Below are 23664 nucleotides of genomic sequence, written 5' to 3' on the forward strand. Positions count from 1 at the left end.
CATCTGTGGACCCTGTAAATGAAAGGCATGTCTGTTCCAGTGAAATTTTATTTCTGGATACTAAAATTAGAATTTCATATAATTTCCACATATTATCAAGTATCATTTGTTGTGTGTTTTTTCCCCCAACCACCTAAAAATGTAAATCCCGTACTTAGCTCATGGGCTGAACAAAGAGGGGGATTATAATCTGTTGACCTCTGGTCTATAAGGTCAGAGGAGATCATGGCTGTAGAAATGAACTTTAAACCCTTATATAGCTAATAACCTTTGCATAGATCCTGTCAAGAGTTTGTGAAAAGATTAATTGCTATTTCATATGTAATCTTGCCATTCTGGTTTTTAACATTCTGCCCCTTTTATATTTTTCTTCTATTGTACTTAAAAAAAAAATACTTTAAAAATTGTGATTTCTCACATACACACCCTGGGGACTAGCATGGCAATAGTTTTTGCCTTTTGGTTAGTAGGTGGTTATTTTTCTCTTTACCGTGAGAAATGTTTGCATGATTGTGGTATTTCTAGGAGATAGTCTTACCAAGTTGTGTTCAGTTTCCTCACTGACTATTGGGCTAAAGAATTTTGACCTCTGACCTTGTCCATGAGCTGTAATAAATATCTTGATCCCTTGGCTACCTTAGCCTTTTACAGAGTGCATGAGATTTGTTTGCTTATCAGTGTTGTACATTTTCTTAGCAGCCTGGATTTGTCTGAATTGGCAAAAGCTGCTAAGAAGAAACTTCAGTCTGTGAGTATCTCTATTTCCTAGTGAACTCCCCTGTGGAAAACCATGTGTCCTGCTAATACCTGTTCTCAGCCTGTTACCTAGTACATCAGATTACTTTGTTTCATGCTCTCTGACATTAAATCAGAAGCAGACCATCAAGTCTGCAATAAAGAAGAATGAAAGTACTAAGTTTAGTACATCCAATTCACTGGCTCTGCTTCAAATACTGCCATCTTTCTCTGTCATTTTAAAAGTGAGAACTGTGCCTTTGACTTTTAGAAAGTTGTTTCTCCCTGTAAGAGTTCCCTAGTTTCTCTCAATGTAAACTAGTAAGTGGGGCACTCCTTGGGATGACTTCCTGTAGCCTCGTAGGATGCTAGAGACTGATAAAAAGCTCACTGCCATTTGGGATCCAGCCCCCACTCACTGTCGGGCATGTTCTACACCATTCATCAGAGCTTTGTAAAATGTACGCTTTTAATAGCCAGTTCTGCCCCGACTGTGTGCTCAGAGTTTACCCTGTTCTTCAGGTCACAAGCTCACGTTAGTCTGTGTGTTTCTTTCCAGCCTGTCCATTTCAGCTTAAATCAGGCCCCTGAGAGATCTACTCCTCTGGGAACACAATCTCTATGTTAAGTCCCCACAAATGAAGCCTCACCTGGTGCTTCCCCAGCCATTCTAACCACCTGATTCACCCACCTAAGCTGTTCTCTGTGCTCTCAAGATCAGAACCAAGATCCTTCTTGGCATAACCTTTAAGGGCATCATCCCGCTCTCACTGTTCAGTTCTGGCCCCTCTTCCCATCTGGTTCCCACTGTGTGTGGGTGTGGGAGTGTGCATTTAAATATTTCTTTTAGGGTTAGCACCCTCTCAGGCCACCTTCAGGTCTTCTTTCAGGAACCCTCTTTTCCCAGCTGTCCTCCCTTTCATCATTCACGTGGCTGAAGTCTGACCACCTTTGCAGTGTAGGTAGGAGTAGTATTAAAGCTCAGCTCTGCAGCTGTCCTAATTCATGTCTTACTCTTCATCCCCCCTTTTATAGAAGACTCGTTACTAGAACTTCATATAGTACTAAGTGCTACATAATACACAAAATGAATTTCTCATTACTAGCATTTACCTGTAATATGCAATAAATGTATTTTATGCAATTTGTTTGGTGTCTCTGTGTTCTGTATCTGCAGTTCTGTGTGTATGTGTTTTTATTGCCTTTCTTAAACTAAGGAGGTCCTATAGTTAAGATGATAAGTTTTGGAGTCAGCACTGAATATTCTGTTTCCTTTTAATTACTTACAGTATGTAAGCCAATTTTTATTTTAAATAATAAAAACATTAAAGAGAAAACCCCAGCTCCCCTTGACTATGCTGTTTTGCATTTGCTTGGCTGAAAGCTGGGGTTAGGTCTGTAATATCTCTAGATGTTAAAGGTACTAGATAAATATCTGGGACAAAGTTGAGTGTAGCTCTCCAGACCCTGGGCTCTGGGTCAGACTGTTCAGGTGCAGATCTTGGCTCAGACGAGCTCCGCTCAGCTCTGTGCCTCGGTGTCCTCTCCTAGAAAGCAAGACGGTGATCCAGCAGAGCTTCTAGTCAGAGCTGCTCTGTGAGGGTCAGCTGCCCACACCCTGTGGTCTCCTCCACATTTAAGTGCCAGTTTAGTGTTTATCCTACAGTAGCTCCCTTTCTCCCTCCCTCTTTCCTTCCCTCCCTCCCTAATGAACAGTTGGGAGAAATATAAGACGACTAATGTATTCCTTGAATTCGTAAATTTTAACATTTTGAGAGAAACTTGCATCTCCAGTCCCTCACTTGGCTCTGTGACTTGAGGCACGCTAACTTCTGTGCCTGGGTATCCTTCTCTGTAAAGTGGTGTAACTGTAGTTCCTGTCTTCAGAGAGTTGTAGTATTTACTATGATGATGATATTAGCCAGGCACCTCCAGTGTAAGCCCTCAGCAGTATTGCTGTTGTAGTGATTGTTAGTAATAATAACATTAGTTTGTTAGCCCCTTGGAGGAAGCATACTGGGTATTTATGATGCAAGTTCAGTTTCTCAATCCTTCATCACCTTATCCAGCAAAAGTCTCTCAGAGCTGATTTTTAATTATAAATGTAGTGTAACCACACTAGAGAAAATCTGGAAAATAGAGAAAGGGAATCATCTTCATTTACTATATTCTTTTTATTTTTTTTCATTTACTATATTCTTAATAAGTTCAGGCTCAGTATATTGGTATATTTTTCTGATTCTTATTTCAGATGGCTGTCTTTTTTAACTGAAGCATAATTACAGAATTGTTTATTCTGCCTTTGTCATCTAACAATGTACTATAACCATTTTAACAAGTCCCAGTGAGGTGTGCACAGCCAGGTTTAAATTCTGCAGGAAGTACCTTCTGGTCAGTGAATGAATGGATATTTAGAGTCCCATCTCGGTGCTGGGGCCTGTATGGGGATGAAAGGAATAGTAGAGAATGGAACAAATTCAGCATCTGCCCTCACAGAGCAGGGCAGCAGTCACCCACTGGGCAGCAGGGTTTCATGAGGGAGGAAGTGCAGGGAGAGCTGGGGCCAGCCTGGCAGGGGCTTAGTCTCCATTGGTTGGAGGAAGACCTGGCTGCTGCCAGGTGGGCACCCCAGGCTGTGGGGACTGTTTTGCTGGGACACAGCATGGTGTAGATTAGATAGGCTGTCCTTGATAGGGGATGCTCAGGTAGTTCTTTGGGGGTTTGGAGGCTCCCTACCTACTGAGGAAGACAGCAGAGAGACTTAACCCAGAGGTCTGGGTGGTATTTTCCTGCAGGGCACGTTTTATCCTCTTGAGATGGCGTGTTTTGACTTCTTTATCCTACCAAGGGTTTACGATCCCTTACAATGGGGGCGGGGGGCGCTGGCAAATGTTTTCCAGAAAGAACAGAAGAGACTTTAAGGTGATGTCACGCAATGAGTGGAGAATGGACTCTTGTCTTTGAGATTCGCACTTTAGATGCCTTGTGTGTCTCTTATCTGCATTTCTGGAGGGAGGCTGCAGCGGGTGGCAGGTGTTTTTAGAGGGTCTGTACCATTTTGGAAATGCTATTGTCTGTCTAACAGTGGGTATTTGCTAAGTAAGCACTGGCTTTGGATAAGACGTTGGCGGTAGAGAGGTGAACAAGTCACTGTCCTCACTCACTCTCCTAGTGTTAATCCTTGTCCCCTGTGTCCCTGTCATGTTTTTGCTTTCAGCTGAGTAATCATTTGTTCGAAGAACTTGCCATGGATGTGTACGATGAAGTTGACAGGCGAGAGACTGATGCAGGTGACTTAACATGTGGCTCTGTCTACTAAGCTTCTGTTACCATAGGCAGCAGCAAGCTGCCAGCCTCAGTGTTTCTCCTTGCCCAGCTCCTGCTGTCCTGATAACACGTGTGTCGACTTTGACTCTTGTGTTGTTGTCTTCAGAGTGTGCTACCCCAAATCTCCCTAGTAACGCGAGAGCCACGGCTCTCAGAGGAGCAGTAGCGCCTGTGATGATGAGATTCTATCTCTGGCTCTTTCCTCTGGCTAGTCTGGCTTGCCACGCAGAACCACAGCACCCTGGTGACTGAGACAACCGTCGTCCCCTTCCTTCCGGTCAACCCCGAGTACTCATCGACACGGAACCAGGCAAGTGGCCAAGTCCAAAAACACACTAGTAGTGATCTTTGGGGAATGACCGATATCATGGTATTTTATTTTCCCAGGACAGGTATTTAAAATGTTTTGACTGATTAAAATGGTAATATCCTTTACATACCCACACACACGTCACAAATTGATAAGAAAAGCAGTAGAAGTTATTAAGTGACTGAGAAAGAACGTAAGACAGTTCACAGAAGATTTACGAATGGCTTTCAAATGCCTTTTAAAGAAATATTTCACCTCATTAGTAATCAAAGAAAGCAACCTGAAGTCATTAATGAGTGTTTCATCCATCAAATTAATAAAGTATATGATAAAGGAGACTCCACACAGGTAAGGATGTGGCATGGCATTCTTATGCTACAGAGAAGAGTTTAAATTGCTGCAGACTGCAGAAAGGCAGTTTGTTAACTGGTTACAGAGGCCTCAAAATTAACTGCATCCTTTCACCCAGTATACGAAATACCTTTCATCCAAATACCTTATTTGGGAATACGTCCTAATAAAAGTACAAGGCTTTATGCATGCTTTTATCAAAGCATTGTATGTAATGATAGAGCACAGAAAAAAGCCTAAGCATCCATCAAAAGGAGAGAAGTTGAATAAATTATGAAGGTCTTTTCATTTTTATTGATTAATGTTTATATATAGACTCTTGAGAGTCCCTTGGACTGCAAGGAGATCCAACCAGTCCTTTCTAAAGGAGATCAGTCCTGGGTGTTCATTGGAAGGACTGATGCTAAAGCTGAAGCTGCAATACTTTGGCCACCTCATGCGAAGAGTTGACTCACTGGAAAAGAGTCTGATGCTGGGAAGGATTGGGGGCAGGAGGAGAAGGGGACGACAGAGAATGAGATGGCTGGATGGCATCACCGACTCTGTGGACATGAGTTTGAGTGATCTCCGGGAGTTGGTGATGGACAGGGAGGCCTGGCGTGCTGTGATTCATGGGGTCGCAAAGAGTCGGACACGACTGAGCGAATGCACTAGTCAGTGCAGTCTGACTGACTGATAGTGATAGAGTCCCAGCATCTAAACTCTATCTTGAAATTTAAAAATCTGTCCCTTCAAATTGATTTTTGACTAGTAGGTCTATTTCAAAACTGAATTGATAATAGAAAGCATTAAGTAGAACCATTTTGTTTCAGTTCACAAAAAGAAATATGCCTTGTGAGAAATGTTACATCATTCTATTATGTAAATAGTTTTAAACTATCCACAGAAACAAAGTTTGATTCAGTTATGGCTGTGATTGATGGTACTTTGAGCATGCTGGAAGGCCTTTGCTGAACTCTAACAATAATCTGACTGATTTTATGTGAATATGTGTGTATTTTTATATCTGGGAATATTTCAAATTATTTTCTCACCCTCAGGGCAGACAGAAACTAGCTCGGTTTAACGCCCATGAGTTTGCCACTCTGGTTATCGACATTCTCAGTGATGCCAAGAGGAGACAGCAAGGCAGCCCTCTCTCTAGTTCAAAAGGTAACTGTTTCAGACCTCTTAATGTTTGCTTCTTTGGTCTTCTGAACTTCACACAAGTGTTAAAGTTATAAAAATAATTAAAACAGTCATCGATACCACAGCTTAAAGCCCTGTTAAGTTTTATTGGTACTATGTTGTGATGACAAGTTTCTCTCTTTGAGTCCTGATGAATTATGAATATCTCAACATTATTAACTGTGATTCACATTTATCTTATATATGAGTTTTTACCCCTTCAGCCACCTGCCTTCCTTATAAAGTTGCATTCTGAAGTTAATTCAGGTATGACTTAGATCTTGTTAAAGGATATCTGCGGTGAGAATTTTTGGTGTTTAAAGTTGTGAAGAGAGCACCTAGCACATATTTCCAAGGTGCCCTTCGAGTCTTGTTCAGTAGCTTAGGGTCCTGTCTCAGTGCTGGAGAACACACTTCCTCCCCAGCCCTGACACTGTATTTTTGTTGTTTTCATTTTAAAATTTTAAAAATTTGAACAGGAAAAATACATTCAGTAAGAATTCAGTTTTCAGTCGGCATCTTATCCCCAAAGATAGTAATCATTAACTGACAGCAGTTTGTCCTTCTTGATTTTACTGACTCAACCAGACATAAACAAGTTCTAAGAAACTCGATTAAATTTTGGTGAAGGTGCAGTGATAAGGGTCCATTTATAAATTTGAAGTCTCAAAATGTACAACTTCCTTTGACTTGGTGGGTCCATCTCTAGGTGTTAATTGAGGAGAATTAGAGATGTTATTTGTATAAACATATTACACTGGAAACAAATAATAATAGAGCAATAGCTAGTTTCATATTTGAATAGGGCACACTTTTTTTTCAGGGACTATGTAATGTTGTAATATAAAATAATTAATTTTTTGAAGAAGGTTTAGTATCATCCCAATTTTGTAAGGAAAACATTTATGTACATGCATATGTCCAAGTGAATATAAAGACACCATTTATCCCCGTTACTGCCGGATCTCATATTTGCCAGTTCACCCATTCAGTAAAGTTTATTTATTACCTTGAGAATTACCTGGCATCCCAGTGGTTAGAACTCTGGGCTTTAACTGCCAAGGATGCAGGTTCAGTCCTTGGTCGGGGAACTAAGATTCTGCAAGTTGCATGGCGCAGCAAAAAAGATAAATAAAAATTATTACCTTAAAATCTTATAGCACTTTGATGGTAATTTGTGGATCTGTACAGTGTGGTAAAAAATTTGAGTCATCCAAAACACATTTTCCTGTGTGAGACTGAGCAAGGCCACGCTCTTCCTTTTATTTCAGCTCTTATACTGTAAGCAAGTAGCCTTTCTGATATTTATTTAATGTCACAGTTTTCACATTTTTTGATAATTTCACTGTTTAAAGTGGTCCCCAAGTACAGTGCTGAATAGTTATATAGCATTCCTGAGTACACGAAGGGGGTGACATGTCTTACAGAGAAAATACGTGTGTTAAATTAGCTTTGTTCAGGCCTGAGTTACAGTGCTGTTAACCATGAGTTCAATGTTAATGGATCAATGGTATATATTCAAGATGTCTTTACACAGAAATGCATTTGAAGCAAGGTTGTGCATTTATCAGTTGACAAAAATGTGACCAGAGGTTTGCAGGAACCCAACTGAATTTCCACTCACAACAGTGGTTCAGTATTTGCTGATTTGTTCTTCACAGCAACTTTATAGACCATGACCGCTACAAATAGTAAAATTTACTGTATGTATTTGTATACGCTTGGGAAAAAGACTGGCAGAAAATAGAACAACATGTATCAATAGCTATGAATGATTACTCTTATCATTAGTTTCAATTTTTCTGTATTGAGTCTTTACTACTTCTGTAATCTGATGGTATGTATATTTTACATATTCATTTTGAAAACTAAAATTCCTTTTGAGTTAACATAATTTATCACCCAAATATTATCCTTCAGAATGTCCATAAACAGTATTGGAAATTTAAGGTTTGCTTGAGTTGCCTGAAAAAGAGCTGAGAGACTTTGATAATTTACGAAATCTTTCATTCATAATGTGTCAGAGCTGATAGAACAATTGCTACTTCCCAGTAACCATATACTCTTGGTCTGCATGGGTGTGTCCAATGGGTCATTTTCTTTCTTTCTCACTGGCGTTCAGTTAAGGAAAGGCCAATGTGCCTGTTCAGTGATCTGCTAGTTTCTAGGCTTACTTTAGCAGTTTTCTTTCTGTTTTGACTTAACATTATCTTGTAAAAAAGTTACAATTGTAACTGAATGGCAGTTAATCGTACTTTAGTTACAGTTTTATTTTCATGATTTCAAGCTATACTGTTTGCTTGAATGATTACAAATTTGGGAGTCTGCCACCTTACATGAGCAGCTCTTCCCTAACCATCTAACTCGTGCCCATTTTTGGTGGGTGTCTCAGATGGTTGCTTCACTCTCCCTCTGTAGTTTTCAGTAGACTCTGTCCAGTTGATAACGTGCTCTGTTATCCCTTTTTGGGGTGACTAGAACCTTGCTATTTCTGTCATTTTTCTTCCAGTCTTTTAAATGGCTCGTTTTTTTTTTTAGGAAAAAAGAAGTTCTTTTCAAGCCTGAAGTAAAGTTATTTGCTTCTGTTGACAGACAATGTGGAACTGATACTGAAAACAATTAGTAACCAGCACAGTGTTGAGAGTCAGGACAATGACCAGCCAGACTACGACAGTGTGGCGTCAGACGAAGACACGGATCCGGAAGCCACTGCAAGCAAGGCCCACAGGCAAAAGGTGAGGGGGTGCCTGCACACAGAGCGTGAGCTTATGTTCTCTTTCACATCTTTCCTCCTAAAAGTTTGCCTGATTTGTAAAGCATTTGAGGGCTAGGCCTGGGAAAAGTGCTCTGGAGGTAAAGTTGGGTTTTCTACTAGTTTGGCCCAAGCAAAGGTCAACAAGGTAAATAGTTTTAAAATTAGGGGGTCCCTCGCCCCTGAATCAGTTGCTGACTCATAGCCCGGCTGCAGTATTGACTTTATAAAACCTGTGAGGAGGGACAGGTGGGTTTTATTCTCTCAACGAATGTTTACTTTTGTTGGGTAGTTACCCAAACTTCTCTGGATCATACCTCTGAATGAGGTCTGGTCTCTTTCCTCTGTGAGGCCGTCCTTACCAAGAGGAGAGGGAATCACAGTTCGAGGGTCATAAGTGCAGACAGGAGCGGAGGGGTGGGGGCAGGCGGTCACAGACACAGCCTGTCGCTGACGGGGAGTGTCAGGGGACGCTGAGAAGGCCCAGGATATGGACATGTGGAGAGGCAGGGAGGGTTCAGACCAAGCGGAGGTGAGATAGGGGCACCTGGGGTATGTCTGGTCACATGGAGAGGCGGCCTGAAAGGAGAGGGAGTCTGAGCTGAGGCAGAGGGCGGGGGTCACACCGTGCAGGAGTGTGACCCCAGACTGAAGAGCTGAGACCTCGGCCGGCAGCACAGAGCCCAGGAAGCTTTTCGGCAGGGCAGGAAGACCGTGTCCACCTTGTTGGGGCCTCTGTTTGGGGAGGACTGTTCTGGTGGGTCAGGAGTGGAGGAAAGGAACCCAGGCAGGGAGGTGCCAACAAGGTCCACACAAGAGCTGACACAGGCTCACCTCAGGGCCTCTTCAGCTGGGAGGGTCTACATGTAGCAGAGGGTGAGCCCAAGGCCAGGGCACTGGGGGCCTGGCTGGCCCACCTACCGCTGAATATCCCAGACCTGGCCCACAAGGGGCTCAGCAAACACTTGAGAATGGACAAACAGGAAGACACCCTGTTTCAGCGCCTCAGCGCCCCAGCCCCTTACTCCTCCTCCGTTCTATTTATTTTCCGTAGCACTTAACACATTCCCCTATACTATGTAGTTATTTATTTTAATTTTTTCCCTCTTTCACTCAGTTGGGATGTAAACACCATGGAAGCAGGAATCTTTTTCTATTTTCTTTTCTTATGTAACCTAAGCCCCTAGAACACTGCCTGGTGCTTAGTAAAAATCTGTCAGAATGAGTGAAATAATGAATCAAAAAAGAAAAATGAACAAACAAGAGAAAGGCAGATGAGACACGTGTACAGAGTCACTGTTAGAGTAGATTTGTGGCCCTACTGTCTGATCATCAGAAAATACTGACTTGAAAATTTTTCATCTATTGTAGGAGCCCTACCTTTCTGTTTTATTTTTGTATTCCTCTCGGAAGCCTTGATTTGGTTTGATTAACTTTGCGATCCAGCTGGCACAGTCAGAATTTGAAATTCTTGAGCTGTTAGTCTTGAATGTTATCATCGTCTCAGATTGTGAACATTTTCCCCAATTTATTTTTAGAGCCTAGATTCAGATTTATCAGATGGACCAGTCACTGTGCAGGAATTTTTGGAGGTCAAAAACGCTCTAGTGGCTTCTGAGGCCAAGATACAACAGCTAATGAAGGTGAATAACAACTTGAGTGACGAGCTGAGAATTATGCAGAAAAAGGTAACATGTCAATAAATGCCAGGATGGTTGCTCTTTAACCCCATAGTATATAAGGAAGACCCCAGGCATGATGCTTGTGATCAGAGGGAAGAAAAACAGACCTGAAAATCTTTGGGCCAAGCTGTCTCTTTGGAAGCAGTATGTCTGATGGATATTTTCAATGAAGTAGCTTTGATTAGATATAAATCTAGTTTAAGTTTCCCAGATAGGAGAACATCGTAACCTATTAAGTAAGGGTTCATATCAGTTGTAGAGACCCTTGCAAGGATCGTGTGTTTCCTGGGAAGCTAGACACAGCTCCATGGATGTGGATTCTTACTGTTTATTGCTAATTCTAATCACACCATCAGACAGAGCAGATGAAAGCCCGGGACAGGCTATGTGTTTACCAGCATTTCAGAGCCCACCCATGCCACACACGGGCTGCTGTCCCTGTTCACTCTTATTTATTGTTACCCACCCCTGCCCTGGCAGCCCAGGTGCACAGTCCCACTTGACTGGTTAGTTCCTACCACTAATTTATGATGTCCTCAGAGTTGCAGAGTAGATACTCAATAAATATAGGAAAACCTTTCACGTGCTCAAGCGAGAACTGTGTGCTGGTAAGAAACAATCCCATTTGCTTAGCATTTCCTTGTTTGCCACCCTTTTGAGAGTCAGAAGTACATGAATATATTGATCTCTAAAAAGCGTGTGGCTAATGGTAGCAAAGAATATGTTTAAGAGAGGATCATGTGTGTCATTCTTTATAAGAATGCTAAGAAGAGGAAGTACAAAAGTTCTAAATTCTGCCCTAGACTTTGTCAGTACTGCTCCCATCATTCAGTGCTCTACAAAACGAGATGCACACTCTTCCCTTAACCAGAAACAAAACAAAGTATGTATCTGTGTCTTCCTGCTATCACTTGAAGAGTAATGCTTCAGAATCGTTAACACCACCAGAGGACACGGCACACCTTGTTTGTGGCTGGACCCTTTTCAGCAGTGTTTCCTAACGGAAGGCTGAAGAACTAAGGGGCCCATGCCCCTCTGCTTGTTAGGAGAGGACATGGCAGTGCGCCTTCACCTGGGGCTTGGTCCAGGGTTCTTTTTGAGTCTAGATCATTTTTTAGAGACATTTTGAGATAGGTGGCTTCAATACCTGTAATAGAAGGGGATAAGAATACCTGAAGATCAATCAGATTTTAATCAGACATTTGTTCTCTGCCACCCTGGCCCTGTCTAAGGCTGGTGTGCAGCCATGAACAAGACAGACCAAGTGCCCTTTTGCCGTAACGTACAGGGCTTGCACTTGTCTCTTCTCTGAAATTTCTTTTGTTTAATGAATTATAGTTTGTCTCATTAGTTGAACTAATACATGGATTTGGGGTGACTTTTTCTGAAACAAGCTGACTTTGCCACTGCAAATCAGTCTGCTAAGCATTACCATTTTTATCCCGTTATGCTCCTTTTGGTAGTCGTAGAAATCACCAGAGATAACCTCGAATCTCTGAAAGCAGATGTCTCGAGCTTCTTTAAAAAATGTTGAATGGAATTATTTGTCATCATTCATGGATTATCTCCTTGATTCTTAGAAAATGCTCTTGATTTCTGAAACTATTATCTGTAACTTTTCATTTCCTGTTATATTCCTTCCAAACAGAAAAACTATAGCCTGGTTCTTATTAAGATAAGCATCATTCAGGTTTATCCAAGGACACCTCACTAAATTCAGAGCACTAAAACTTTTTAAAGCCAAGACCAGGAACTTGTGCACGTTCAGGTGAGATCCACACTGGATGTTCTAGAGTGAAAAGTGTGAAGATAAGCTTTCAGATTTCAAGACCTTGTCTAAAATCCTCTCGGAGGTTTCCACATAGATAAGCACATGACCAGATTCCCCGTCCTTCACTGAGGGCCATGTGTCAGTTACGTTCCTTACTTTTTGGCCCTCGACCATTTCACTTTAGAACATGGGTTCCCTAGTAAGTAGTTTTGACAGGCACTTTATGCCTGTCTGTCTCCTGGAATGTAGGACTTTTCAGTGGCCGCTTATCACTTTGCAGCTGTTCTGTCCTTGGAAAGGGAGTTGCAGATACAGTTATGGCCTGAAGCATAGGTGTAGAAGCATCCTCTCATTTCTCAGGGGTCACACTTCGAGAAAATAGAAAACAAGGGTATTTCTGTGGCAAAGACAGTAAGTCAGACTTTCACAGGTGTTTGGCACTACTGATATAAAGTATATGGAACTCATTACTCATTTACTCAGGGAAGAAACGTTGATTTTATTTCAAAGTCAGGTAAAGTTCTTTAATATAGTAGTCGACAAAGTAGCATGATTTGTGTCTGATCTTTCACATTTAACAGTTGCTTGGAAAAGATGCTAATTAATGAAGAGGAGCAGCCACTATTGGTGTATTTGTCACAGAGCGGTGCTTTCTAAAATAGAAATTGAAAGTAACTCCTAACACTGAATGGGTTGGCTATTGGAAAAAAAAGTAATGATCTTCTGGTGCAGACACAGTTGCTTGTGGACTTAAGCCTTGGCCCTGGTGGGGAATTTGGTCAGATTTTTACTCTCTGTCAAGGAGTAGACAGCTGAACTCACACCACACCCAGCTTATAAAATGCCCTGGAGGATGGAGGAGCACCAGAGGGGAAGGACGTTTTACAGCCTGGACTCAGTTACTTGTGTCTAACATGCCAGATGGCTAAAGAGGAACCCAATTCCTTGCCGATCCCTGTAACTAATTCACCCAGCACCATGAAGCAGCCTGCATGTGAGCAATGGGAAGAGCGCTCAGGGCCTCCAAGTGCCAGCCTCTAACTAAACAGGTGGTGCCGGGCAGCTTAGCGCGTTTAAAGCTGACACCACCACGGTCGCATTTCTGGGTGACAGAGCCAAAGGAGAGCGAGGCCAGGTCTTCCGGCCCTGGCTGGAAGATGACTGACCATCAGGGGCGGCGCACGCCAGTGGAGCGTTCAGATGAAGATGTGATAGTTCAGTAGGCCTCCGGTTCTCTTCGTGATATGTTTATAGAGCAAACTTACCATGATCCGGTTCCCTCTCTTTAAGGAAAAAAATTACTCAGTTGTTTGGAATTTCAAAGAATATATTATGTAATAAAATCTTGTTGATCTTAATTTTTCTTGTTGGCTTTTTGGGCAGCAATAGCTCATCTGATTTTTTCATTATTTTCGTAAACTGGATTTCACTGTCTTTCTTGCTTTGCAAAGCAACTCTTAAGTTATCTTTGTGCTGCTTCCATGGTGTCTGCTGACATTTTTGGCATTTCCAAATTGCTCAGGGCTCATCTGAAAAGCAGGTTACCTAAGTGATGTCATAATGATCTCAAGCTCTTGCTTGAAACAGCCTTAGAACCATCCAGGGCACAGCCTGCCTGCAGACATTTTCCAGGGCCACCATGACCAGTCTTTAAGTGGTGAGATATTTCACTTTTAAAAAGTCCAAACTGCAACTTTTCCACAGTCAGAAGTGATTTCATTTGCTTAAGTGATTAAGTGAGTTGATTGCATTTCACTCATTCTAGAAGAAAGAGTTTGTTTTTGTGGTTGCCTTTGACTTTCAGCTCAGCAAGCTGTTACTGTTCTTATTTTATTTTTAAAGCTGGTAGTTGTACGCATTTACTTGGTGTTTGCTTTTTCTGCTTGCTATAGAAAAACACAGTCCCACTGCCAAACATGTCTTTCAGCTTCAAACACTCCAGAGTGAAAATTCGAACCTCAGGAAACAGGCCACAACCAATATATATCAGGTGCAAACTGGTTCTGAGTACACAGACACTTCCAACCACTCTTCCTTAAAGCGACGTCCATCTGCCCGGGGCAGTAGGCCCATGTCCATGTACGAGACGGGATCAGGTCAGAAACCCTATCTCCCAATGGGAGAAGTGAACCATCCCGAAGAGAGCAGGACGAGACTCCAGCCTTTCCCGGCACACGTAAGTAACACCACCAGCGCTTCTGCTCTGTACTCTCTGTCCAGTCTGACCCTGCCTTCCCTCTTCTCAGCTTGCAGATCCCCAGTCTCTGCTTTGCCAAATTGGGCTGCGAGAACCGTCCTTGTGTTTGCTGTATTAACATGTCAACAGGTGCTTGTGGTGTTCCCACAAGCACTCAGGGCCCATGGCTGAAGATGTCCCAGCAACTCTGGGGATTCTGGCTCTTGCTTGGCCCCCTCTCCCCCTTTTGCTGCCCCATATCCATAGTATATTTCCCGGGCAGCCACTGTTGGAACTTTTTTGGTCATGAACTTTTTTCCCCATATCCAAAACCAAAAATTTATAAAGGTTACTACTGGAAGAAAGTACCGTCTTCTTCCAGGTAGGTGGGTATGTGCCCCTTTATGCACCAGAGCCCTTAAAATTCAGAGTGCCTTCTCCACTCTTGTGAGTGGAGCGGGTGGCGTCTGTGGCCTGGGGGTGCAGGCCTGGTCTGGAAGCCTGTGGGCCTCAGCAGCCCTGCACCTGTGGTCAGTGTGCCAGCTTAGCTGCTGCCTCCTCCTCCTCCCCTGCAGGGAGAAAGTGTTGCTTTTTCATTTCATGAGAACGAGATGTAAAACTCCTATATTGACTTTACTGGCTTTATGTTCCAAAGATGGTATTCTGTAACAGGCTGCTAACACTCTTGTTTTTCCCATGGAATAAGTATTGTGTTGTGAGGTTTTCAAATTATATATCTTTTGGATTAATTTATTTTAAAAACCTTTGTTTTGACAAAATGTTGTCTGCATTTTGAACCTACGTGATTTTATTTTTTTCAGAGAGTAATACTTATCTTTTTGAATGTCAGTTGTTTTTCAGTCCACTTTTATAGGAATTTCCAAAAAAGTTCTCAGAGTCAATAGTAAAGAGTATGGCCTGGGAAATTATACCCTATTCAATTTTGTCAAACATTAGTGTGATAAAATTACAGTGTTGTTATATTGTAATTGGGAATCTGCTGCTTCAGCTTTTAAAGTTGTTTGGGCTAAACATTCTAAAGCAATTGATTTGACACATTTGGTGTAAGGGGAATGCCATTAAGAATCTTATTTTTGTATAACAGAACAAAATTTAGGAAAAGCCACTTTGTTCATTTTCACAGTGTACTTTTTGATTTTAGAAACATTTAAAATGTAAAAATGTCTTATTATTTTAAAAGTTCTATATCTGTACTGTATCTGATATACATAAACCAACTTTAAATCATTTGTATAGATTTTCATTTCATATCATCTGTTATGATTAAAAAACAAATATTTGTTTAAGTCTATCTATTAAAAAAAAAAAAAAGAAACCATTGGCACAGCTGACAGATTATGCTAGGTATTGTCTCTTCCCTCATAGAAAAGTAGCCTTACAGATTCTGAGTACTTTCCGAGGGGCATTTATTTCACCGAGGGATTAAACATCTGGGGATCTGTCATTGGCTAGTGTGGGCGTTTCAGCATTGATCCCACGTCGTGGGTTGCTCCTGAGGAGTCTTTTCACTGGGAACCCAGGGGAAGCCAGGGTGGGTGGCGGGGTTTTGTGTTTGTTTTGTGTTTTCCCGAGTGTGTCTCTTTTTCCCCTTCCAGATCGGGAGGAGTGCGTTTGTGACCTCCTCTTCATCTCTGCCTTCCTTCCCCTCCACACTGTCCTGGTCGAGGGACGAGAGCACCCGAAGGGTTAAGTACACTGAATGGTCTGCTCTCTGGAGGAGGGGCCTTGCTCCTGGGCGCTTGGTGCTTCTCCTGGCCCTCCCTCCTCCACTAACCACCCTTCTGTCCTGCATGAGGCCTCGCACGCACACCCGCACGCATGTCTGCGGGAGAGGGCCTCCCTCTCAGCTAACTCCACATTGCTCAGTCTCACGTGACATTTAACACAGTCCACAATTCACCCTGTAACATTGATTCTGAGCGTTCTGTCAGAAAATTAGCTGGCTGCTGGTTAAACATCATATGGCAAATCTGTCCAATTTTGTTCAGAGTATATTAGGACTAACGGAAACGCTGAGACACCGTGTTTCTTGTTTTTTATTTTTTTAACATCTGGACATGTGTTATGTTAGCACCTGACTTGACAGACCCAGGTTTTGCAGTCCCTGCATTCCATGTTCGGATTGGAGGTGTAGGCAGCTCTTAGTACTAAGCTGTTCACTCTTAGTTGGTCAAGTGCAACTTGCCAGTGTATAATTTACATTCCCAGTACAGCACGTGATTCAGGTAAGCTCCCTTTAGAGTAGCCAGGCAGCAAGTATTTATCAAGCACCTCGTCCACACACTGCCTTTCAGAAAGTCAGTTAAAGAGTCTTAGGAAGTTAGGGGACGCCCCTGCTCCCAGAGGCACTATCTGTTTAAGAAATGCCTTCCTGCATGAAGAGTACATGGCCTCAAGCTGGGAAAGTCATAGGAGAGCACAGGCTTTGAAGACCTGCGCTCAGGTCCTGGCTCTCGCGTCTTTTACTGGAAGGGTGGTGTCCCTAAATTGAGAGGAGGGAGGGAGACTGTGGGTGAGGGACCACCTTTACAGACCAGCAGGGATTTGCACCAGGCCTGTCTATTCCCTCCACGTTTGGCTGGGACTATGGAGAGTCTTCTTTCCCACTGAGGAGAGATTTCCCAGTGCCTCACAGCTTATTGAGGCCCTTCAGGGGCTCTTTTCTGCACTTTTGAGGTAATTTATTGAAAAGAAACCTCTTGACATATGTGTGCTGCTATCTTCTGAGCAGTTCTGAAGTTGAACTGCACTGTTTTTCCTACAGTATTTCAGTTAAGGACTTTCCTGGTGGCTGAGTGGTAAAGAATCTACCTGCAGTGCAGGAGACCCAGGTTCCATCCTGGGACAGCTAAATAGAAATGATATCTTTCTTGAAATGTTGTTGCTAAGAGTCAGGTAAACCTTTTTGTCCACTGTGAAAACATTTTTTTAAAATTTTCGGTAGTTTTGAGAGTTATTGCCAGGACTGCTTGCTGAGACAGTGTTTTATACGCATCATTTACACTGGTGATCCCAGTTGCTCCTGACAGCTTCATCATGAGTTTAGGTTTTTATGGTGCATCTATATTCAGAGAAAGCTACCAATCTCTTAAATAAACAGAACCAGCACCAACTATAAAGTAACTTTTCTATTAACAGCTTTGAGAGAGCAGCACTTTTAACTAATAGACCTGAGTTCTGCATGTTGACAATAATTTCCTTAAAATTAACGCTGACTAATTTGAAAGCCCGAAATATGCTTTTGTTGACAACCGATGAAGGATTTAACGTAAGTAACTGATTTCCTGGGTGGTTATTGCTGTACATTGTTATCTGTATTCAAAAAGCATTTCCTGAGTACTTTCATCAGATAGATGAGTCATTACTCTTCTGACATGCTTCAGTGAAACTTGGTACTTTCGATCATGGGTGATGCATTTGATTTGTAATTGTCAAATTTACATCAAGGAAGGCAAAAAGATCCATTGTAAATAGATGGGATTTTTCTGGGTTTATTCTGTTTTCTAGCTTTTTCACTGGAACTTCTCTGGACAGATTTCTCAGAATACTTATTTAGATGCAAGTTTTTCACATTCCATTTTATGCTCTGTATATGTGTACACACACAGAAGCACACACTCATCTTTGTGTGTATGTATATATACAAACTAAAGGAAAAGAAATTTAAAAGATTATTCAAACATGCACTGTGAAAGGTAAGAAGAGTTTTTTTTTTTTTGGTTTTGTTTTGTCTTGTTTTTGTTTTGTTTTGAGATCATCTCTGGAAGAGCCTGGTTTCACTGTTGCCTTCCTGGGATATAGTGCCTGCTTTGGTCTTCCATCTAGACAGCCAGTAACTCACTGATTGGTTCATGAAGCCAGATCAGAGGCAGCAAGTGAAGCAGCACTGCTTGCTGGTAGGAGGTCGAAACAAAGGGATCGTGAATGTTGTAGTTTTTACAGAACTTAGCTCTGCAGACTGTCTGTACAGCTGCCAGCCAACACTTTCAATCACTTGCCAGGTGAACTCAAGTGGTTAAAGCACAGACTCTTTAGAAGCCCATCGCAAGTGTCTTGCGTTAAGTGGCTGGAACCAAATAGAACATCTGAGGGAGACGCGAAAGACCTCAGCACACACACAGAAAGAGCGTTCTACCTGGGAGAAGACAGAGAGAGGCTAGCAGGCAACACATACTCTGGTAGAGAAGGAAAGAAATCATTTCTGAATCTACTGTTCATCAGTTACTAAAATTTTTTTTTAATTAAAAAAAATTTGGCCTTGCACATAGCTTGTGAGGTCATAATTCCCCAACCAGGGAACAAACCCAGGCCCTGGACAGTGAAAGCACCAAGTCCTAATTGTATTCTAATAGGGGCTGCCTGCCTGCCTGCTCACATAGGGCCTTCAGAAGGCCAAGCAGCATGATAAGTCAGGAGCAAATCATTAAACTTTAGGGAGGCTTTCTTAACTGACTCACTCTAAGGGAACCATTCTTATGAGTGAAGCTACAGGGACTCCTTGTGTTTAAAACAGGGCTCTGAATTTACACGTGAAGAAATTCCGAATTTGCAGCTATCTCTTACTACAGCTGCAATAAAATTCTTTAGTCATATGTTTTGATTCACTTGGATTAAATTCAGGGTATAGAATTAGAAATAGCTCATGTTTGTCTTTTGCAATTGGTAATCAACCTAGGTTTTAAATCGGCTGCCACTGATTTCCATTCAAATGAAGAAATTCTCAAGCACTATGGATAAATACTGAGAGGAAATCCTCTGTATTAAATGCTCCAGAACTAACAACAGTTCCCTTCAGAGGAATGTGGTCCCCTCTAAATGTAGTACTCCCCACCCCACCCTGAAGGCCCTGTACTTAGTGCTGCTGCCATTTGCTCAAAATAGTTCAAGGGTTCCTGCATCCCTTTAATTTTACACTGTATCTTTATGTTTTAAGGGATAGATGTTTGGGGAGACAGATGAAAATGTTTGGAAACCAGTTGTCACACCGGCTTCATCCATTTTGGCTCATAAACAACGTGTGGCAATGAATGAGTGATTTCTGGCTTCCTCTTGTGGCTCACAGAAGCCATCTCTGAGGGTGGTTCTTGGAGAGCCAGATTGAGAGCAGTAGTGGGCCTCAGAACCCCAAGCTGGGGCATCACAGGCAGCAGCAGACAGGAGGCTCCAGGTTTTGGTCCAGATTTTCTGTTGACTTTTTGGCCTTGGAGGTGACCCCTGGCTCTTTTGGCCCTTCCTTTTCTCATCTGGTATTAGACCAGCTAATCTGCAAGCAGCTCCCAGCACTGACGATCCAATCTATGGGTATATGGCATGTTTGCTTCTTAAATGGGTCTCTTTATATTATGGTTAAACTCCATACTTCTTAGCTAAACGTGAGCGTTGCCTTGTGTGTCTCTGTTCATTTGTATCAGGGATCTGGGTGCAGAGCAGCTGAGGAGTGAAGATGAAGATAGGGTAGAGAAGGAAAGAAAGCATTTCTGGATCCACTGTTCATCAGTTACTAAAAAAAATTTTTTTTTAATTAAACTTTTTTTTTTTTGGCCTTGCACATAGCTTGTGGGGTCATAATTCCCCGGCCAGGGATCAAACCCAGGCCCTGGGCAGTGAAGTCCTAACCACTGGACCACCAGGTAATTCCCCATTACTAAATTTTTAATAAAGCATTGGCCCCTGTCCCATATGAGGTCTAGGGCATGAAGGCCACATGGCCTGACAGATAAGGATTCCTGGGAGGCACCCAGGAAGTATCTGGTGCGCTCAGCTAATGGGATCACCTTTTCTCTTGTAGGCATCCCGGCTGGAGAAGCAGAATAGCACACCTGAGAGTGACTACGACAACACTCCCAATGACAGGGACCTGGATGACATGGGGTACTTGTGCAGGAAGAAGGCCTCAGGGCTGGGCTCTCTAGCCAGAAACCTAACAGCGTGGTCACGCCCTTCACCACCTCCACCTGCTTCTCTGTTCTCAGACCCTTAAGGTCCTCAGATACCAAGACATAAGTTCATAGTTGACACCTCTTCTCATCTCACCTGATTGCCCCAGGGTCCCTTTTCCCTTTTACCAGCAGGTTAGACTCGTCTGAGTCTCTGTATTATGCTTAAAGTCAGTCCTTCACTTCAAGTCAACATTAGGTTATACCCTGCATCTCTGTCCCAAGGAATTGCCTTGATTTGAATGACTTAATAACCACACACGCTCCCCATTCTCTTTGCTCCCTCCCTTTCCCCATCGTTAGCCTTCCTATGAGGGTCATCCCATTTAGCCTCGTGGTAGAATGAAGCGGCCTCCCCGTGAGCAGTGGCTGCTGCTGCTCAACAAGCCTTACCCCAAGTCTCCTGCCAGACAGGATAAAGGAAACCACAGTAGCAGCCCGCTCATGCCTCCAGTAGATGCACACGCTGTGGCTCCTAGAAGCAGAGGCCGCGCACCAGCACCTGTCACATTTAACCACTACTTAATGCTCACAGGTCAAGCAGGAAAGGAAGGCAGAGGAGCTCAGTGTGGCAGGGTGACAGCTCAGGCCCAGACACGGCAGAGCCCCACACGGCCCCCAGCCCCATCCTCCCCAGCACTGAAGATGTCATCCGGAAGACGGAGCAGATCACCAAAAACATACAGGAGCTCCTAAGGGCAGCCCAAGAAAATAAACATGACAGGTAAGGGAGCTTCAGAATCCTGCCTGGCAGGACATGCACACATGCTCTGGGAGAGATGCTGCCACTCTAGTAACAGACGGGACTGAGTTTTAACATGCTGAGGTCAGAAGGTGTCGGAAATTTCGGGTTTACGTAAGACACTTAAATATGTCAACTTGGGTTTTTTTTGTCTTCTACGGTACTTTTTTTTCTTTTTAAAAGTATTTTTAATTGAAGGATAATTGCTTTACAATATCGATTTCCTTTCTGCCGTATATCAGCATGAATTAGCCATAGATGTGTATATGTCCCCTCCCTCTTGAACTTCCCTCCCACCTCCCACCCTTTCCAACCCCTCTAGGTGGTTACAGAGCCCCCATTTGAGTTCCCTGAGTCCTACAGCAAATTCCCACTGGCTGTCTGTTTTACATATGGTAGTGTATATGCTTCCATGCTTCTCTCTCCATTCGTCTCACCTGTTTTATATGGTATTCTTAATCTTCTTACAAAATGCTCTGAATAAAACTGCATCTAGAGATAGAATTACAGCATCTTTGAGGTGGTGACATTCTTAGTTCTCGAGGTGAAAGAAGCTGCCTCAAAACTGGCTACAGATTCTCCCGGCCAATCTGCTTAGCTGGGGAGGAGTGTGTGCCACAGAAGGTTTCCTGAAATGAACCTGATTTCTTACCCGATTCCCTCACGTGTGCATGCGCACATCTAGGAAGCAAGTGGTTCACAAATAGAAGTGGGTCTAGTCATAACACAAATCACTCTCTGCTCCTGAAAGGAAAATCTGCTCAGTCTGGGCAGAATGGCATGCCACATAGTTCTTTCCAGCTGCAGAGAAGGGCCCTGCCCCTGTTCTAACCCACCCCTTTCCTCTCAGGTAAGTTATTAGCAGTTGCGAGTTGACCCTAGTTTTAGGGGGTGGCCAGCCTGCTCCAGACACATTGTTTAACATCATCCCACTGAATTTGTGAAAGCAGCAGAATTTGATCAAAATCCAAGAAAACCTCATTTTTTTCAGTAGGTCAGCAAAATTTGGCCTTCCCAGGTGGCCCAGTGGTAAAGAATCCAGGAGATGTGAGTTCGATCTCTGGGTCAGGAAGATCCCCTGGAGGAGGAAATGGCAGCCCACTCCAGTATTCTTGCCTGGCGAATCCCATGGACAGAGGAGCCTGGCAGGCTTACAGTCCATATGGTCGCAAGAGTCAGACACAACTCAGAGACTAACCAACAGCAAAGTTTAGTGCTTCTGTGAAGAAATTCTCTTCATGCCTTTGCACAAACAGAAGTTGTTCAGGGAACACAGTACTGCTCCTTCTTTTGCCTCTGTGTTCTCTTCTGCAGAAAGATGAACCAGTGTCTCACAATCTCCATGTCCCTGGCACTGTCATGTTCACCTCCCCGTTTTCTACGCTTTTCATTTTGCTGTACAGCTCAGACTTCTCCCAGTGTTGTCATTTCCCCCTCACTAGGAGAGGAATGGGCAGTGTTTATTATTGGAGCAGAGTTAGTCTTCATGGGTGGATGGCTGGAGGAGTCTCAGAGAAAAAGAGGAACCTACACAATTTCTCAGCTTCCTTCCATGAAAATCATACAGCTGTTCATCTCTCCTTCCCCAGGACATCCTGTTCATCACATGCCCCTCCTGCCTCCCATGCTATAGATGTGCAGTACCTCTGTTCAGCACCACGACCTTGACAGCAGGCCCCTTCATTCCCTCATTACATGAAGCAAAATGTTTCCCACCTTCCCACGTACGGTCTGTTAGGGCCCCTCGATAACATGGTGAACCCCTCCCCTGGTGCTCTCCCACTGCCAAGCAACACGCTTCACTTCCCATCTCACCCAGCTCAGAAGTGCCCCGCTCATATTGCAAATGACCAAAAAAATATGCTTACATTATGTTTCTTTCTTTGATGGTTGTCAAGAATATAAATATGTGTCCTGGGGCTGTTTTCTGGCTTCAAAGATCGCAATATGGTGCTCGGTACAATCTGGGAAGTTTTTCTTTTTTTTTAAGATATACAAATCCATTCAATGTATGTTGTGATCTCAGTGTTCTGTGGCTCCACCAGGCTGTTATGTACGTCGCCTGCATTCATATCTGGAGGCTGTTTTTGTATGATGGAATCAACTTTGAAGAATGGGGGCCCCTGCTTTATCCCTGAGTGCCTTGTGTTGGTGTGGGATCCACAGCAGGCTGGCTGTGGCCTCAGCCCCTTTATTACAGCAGTGTAAATGGGAACGTATTCATGTCTGAGTGTTCTCTGTCTCTGAATTATTTTTGCTGTCTTTGAATAACCTTTTCAATATTCTTGCAGTTATATTCCCTGCTCAGAGAGGATACACATAGCTGTTACAGAAATGGCAGCGTTATTCCCCAAAGTAAGTCACTCCCTGCTAACTTGGTTTGGATCCTTTTCAATGAGCTCCAAGAAATTTCTTGATGACCTTTACATTACAGTCATCTTTTTTAGCACAGAGAGTTTTAAATATGCAAACAGCCATATAGGGCTATTGGTTTGGGTTTAATAAGACAAGAATGTATGAGCCAAATGCTGCAAGGCAAAGCGTTAATAGAAAAAAAATTTTATCTGGAATATTTCACCTGTGTAAATACTTTTTCAAATACTGCTTCAGAATAACACTAGTAAATGCATACTGCTAAATATACTGCATGCACTCTGAACTTTGAGTCAGAACCTCAGCATCCCCTACCCTGCA

General features: G+C 42.9%; 1 protein-coding gene across 14 annotated transcripts in view; it reads left to right on the forward strand.

Annotated features, from left to right (window-relative positions):
* The window catches only part of GIT2 (GIT ArfGAP 2), a 43866-nt gene that overhangs the window by 17001 nt on the left and 3201 nt on the right, over nt 1-23664 (forward strand). For 4 of the 14 annotated variants that reach the window (XR_008683005.2, XM_055404269.2, XM_088828259.1 and 1 more), the window contains 11 exons: nt 697-748; nt 3953-4025; nt 4275-4372; nt 5764-5875; nt 8483-8625; nt 10181-10330; nt 14023-14271; nt 15888-15977; nt 20081-20163; nt 20764-20952; nt 23262-23325. Coding sequence is in view for 13 of the 14 variants with exons in the window: in XM_055404269.2 (XP_055260244.1) it covers nt 697-748; nt 3953-4025; nt 4275-4372; nt 5764-5875; nt 8483-8625; nt 10181-10330; nt 14023-14271; nt 15888-15977; nt 20081-20163; nt 20764-20952; nt 23262-23325 (1303 nt within the window). In the remaining variant the exon portion in view is untranslated. Of the gene's footprint in view, nt 1-696; nt 749-3952; nt 4026-4274; nt 4373-5763; nt 5876-8482; nt 8626-10180; nt 10331-12676; nt 14272-15887; nt 15978-20080; nt 20164-20763; nt 20953-23261; nt 23326-23664 lie in introns of those variants that run through there. The other 10 variants (XM_055404261.2, XM_055404260.2, XM_055404262.2 and 7 more) reach the window with 10 other exon arrangements.

Source organism: Moschus berezovskii, chromosome 19 (genome assembly GCF_049115385.1).
Source record: "Moschus berezovskii isolate FMDL1 chromosome 19, NW_MosBer_1.0, whole genome shotgun sequence".
Taxonomy (NCBI): Eukaryota; Metazoa; Chordata; class Mammalia; order Artiodactyla; family Moschidae; genus Moschus; species Moschus berezovskii.